Raw genomic sequence first — 2,198 nt, 5'->3', positions numbered from 1 at the left:
ACTATAGTGCCTATATGTCTGTGCACACCTTTCAATGCAATGTATGCCAGAAGGTCTGCAAATCTAATGGAGGCCTCGAAAGACATTTTAAGATCCACAAAGATCAGAACTTAACTGCAGCTCTTGGTGGCCCAAATCACATACGCAATCTATGTGGGTGTCTTTTCAAAACATTGTCTGGTTTAAAAAAGCCACATCAGACGCCATGATGGTTCTAAGGTGTAGGTACAGGAGGTGGTCAAACTCTGCATAAGGAGTAGACAACCACCATATATATATATATATGTGTGTATGTATATAACTATGTGTGTGTGTACCTTTGTGTCTGTGTTTGCCCTTCCCTCAATGCTTGACAACTGGTGTTGGTTTGTTTATGTCCCTGTAACTTAGCAGTTTGGCAAAAGAGATAGATAGAATAAGTACTAGGCGTAAAAAAATAAGTCTTAGGCTTGATTTGTATGACAAACCTTTTAAAGTGGTACTCTAGCATGACCACAGTCGAATGACTGAAATAAGTAAAAGAATAAAAGTATATAGGGAAGTATGACAATATATGGTAAATTAGAATATTTTGTGAAATATTGATGCCTAGAATGAAATATAACCATGTATGGTCATCTTTAGTAAACAATAGTCTTGAACTGGGAAGTATGCTAATGTTTGATGAAGTATGACCATATGGTGAAGTATAAACTGGAATCCAAGCTAGATGGAACTTACACCTGAATGTTAAGAGCAGCTTTAGACATATCTTGGAGAACTCATCCCACCAAGAAACAGCTGTATGAAGCTCTCCGAAGCATGATCATACTTGAGCAGGTCATCTGAACACAATGTATGTGGACCAACTCACCAGAGACACTGGACGCCTCCCCACTCAACTGATGCGGGATCAAGATGGATGGTGTGTGTGGGTTTGAAAAGTCCAGTCTTGTATGTAGATATGGTCACATGAGATGAAGTACAGTCATGTATGAAATATGGTCATTAATACTGAATTTTGGTCATGTATGTTGAAGTATGGTAAAGTATGATCATGCATTCTTTTATTTTTTTTACTTATTCCAGTCATTTGACTGCAGCCATGTTGGAGCACCACCTTAAAGGGTTCTTTAGTCAAAGAAGTTGACCCTAGGACTTATTCTTTGTAAGCCTAGTACTTATTCAACTGGTCACCTTTTGCCAAACCACCAACATCAGCTGTCAAACGATGATGGTGGAGACAAACATAGACACAAACACACACTCACATAAATATATACATATATATGACAGGCTTCTTTCAGTTTCCGTCTACCATATCTACTCACTAGGTTTTGGTTGGCCCAAGGCTATAGAAGAAGACACTTGCCCAAAGTGTTATGCAGTGGGACTGAAGCTGGAACCATGTGGTTGGTAAGCAAGCTTCTTCCCACACAGCCATGCCTGTGCCAATGTGTTGAATTATAATTATGTATGGTCATTTTGGTAAAGCCTGGTGGAATATAATCATAGTGTTGTATTGTCTTGTATGCTCATGTCTGTAGAAATATTCAACTTGCTTTCTTCTTTCTCTTCTGATAGACAAAACGTTCAACTAATATTACCAGCCCTGAAAATGTTGGTTTAACTTACAAAGAAATGCATGACATTGTGCGTAAATTGGTTCATGCACGTAAGAAAGACCTACTTAATGCGTTCCAAAAGAGTGATTATGGATTATTGAACTGTGTTAGTAAGGAAAACTTTACAGAAATTTTAAAGTCATTTGGGCTAAACTGGGATGATGAAAAGGTAAGTGGTGGGCTTCTTCTTCTTCTTCTTCTTCTTCTTCCTCTTCCTCTTCTTCTTCTTCTTCTTCTTCTTCCTCTTCTTCTTCTTCTTCTTCCTCTTCTTCTTCTTCTTCTTCTTCTTCTTCTTCTTCTTCTTCTTCTTCTTCTTCTTCTTCTTCTTCTTCTTCTTCTTCTTCTTCCTCTTCTTCTTCTTTTTGATTGACCATATTTTTTTAACATTTAATTTATGTTTTACTCTTTTAATACATTGAAGATTTTTGCATAATATTTTTTTTTTTGTTCTTTCCCTCAGTCTAAGGAGTTTTATTTTTATGCATTTCCTGCAGTCATCCATTTGTTCAAAATAGACATTTCTTTCATCAATTTTTCCTTTATAGGAAAATATTCATTATAAAGACATTTGAAATTGGCTAAATATTTTCCATG

General features: G+C 36.5%; 2 protein-coding genes across 4 annotated transcripts in view; both read left to right on the top strand.

The window, feature by feature from the left end:
• LOC106874286 (toll-interacting protein) overlaps window positions 1–2,198 on the top strand; it is a 271,164-nt gene that overhangs the window by 177,429 nt on the left and 91,537 nt on the right. The gene's annotated exons all lie outside the window — the stretch shown is intronic.
• Window positions 1–2,198, top strand: part of LOC106874287 (EF-hand calcium-binding domain-containing protein 6) — a 300,872-nt gene that overhangs the window by 268,783 nt on the left and 29,891 nt on the right. For all 3 annotated transcript variants that reach the window (XM_052975711.1, XM_052975710.1, XM_052975709.1), the window contains exon 24: window positions 1,564–1,773. In XM_052975711.1, the coding sequence (XP_052831671.1) occupies window positions 1,564–1,773 (210 nt within the window). The remainder of the gene's footprint in view (window positions 1–1,563; window positions 1,774–2,198) is intronic.

The sequence above is a fragment of the Octopus bimaculoides genome, chromosome 22 (assembly GCF_001194135.2).
Source record: "Octopus bimaculoides isolate UCB-OBI-ISO-001 chromosome 22, ASM119413v2, whole genome shotgun sequence".
Classification (NCBI taxonomy): domain Eukaryota; kingdom Metazoa; phylum Mollusca; class Cephalopoda; order Octopoda; family Octopodidae; genus Octopus; species Octopus bimaculoides.
The sequence above is the reverse complement of the archived record's forward strand: the minus strand, read 5'-3'. Positions and strand labels throughout refer to the sequence as shown.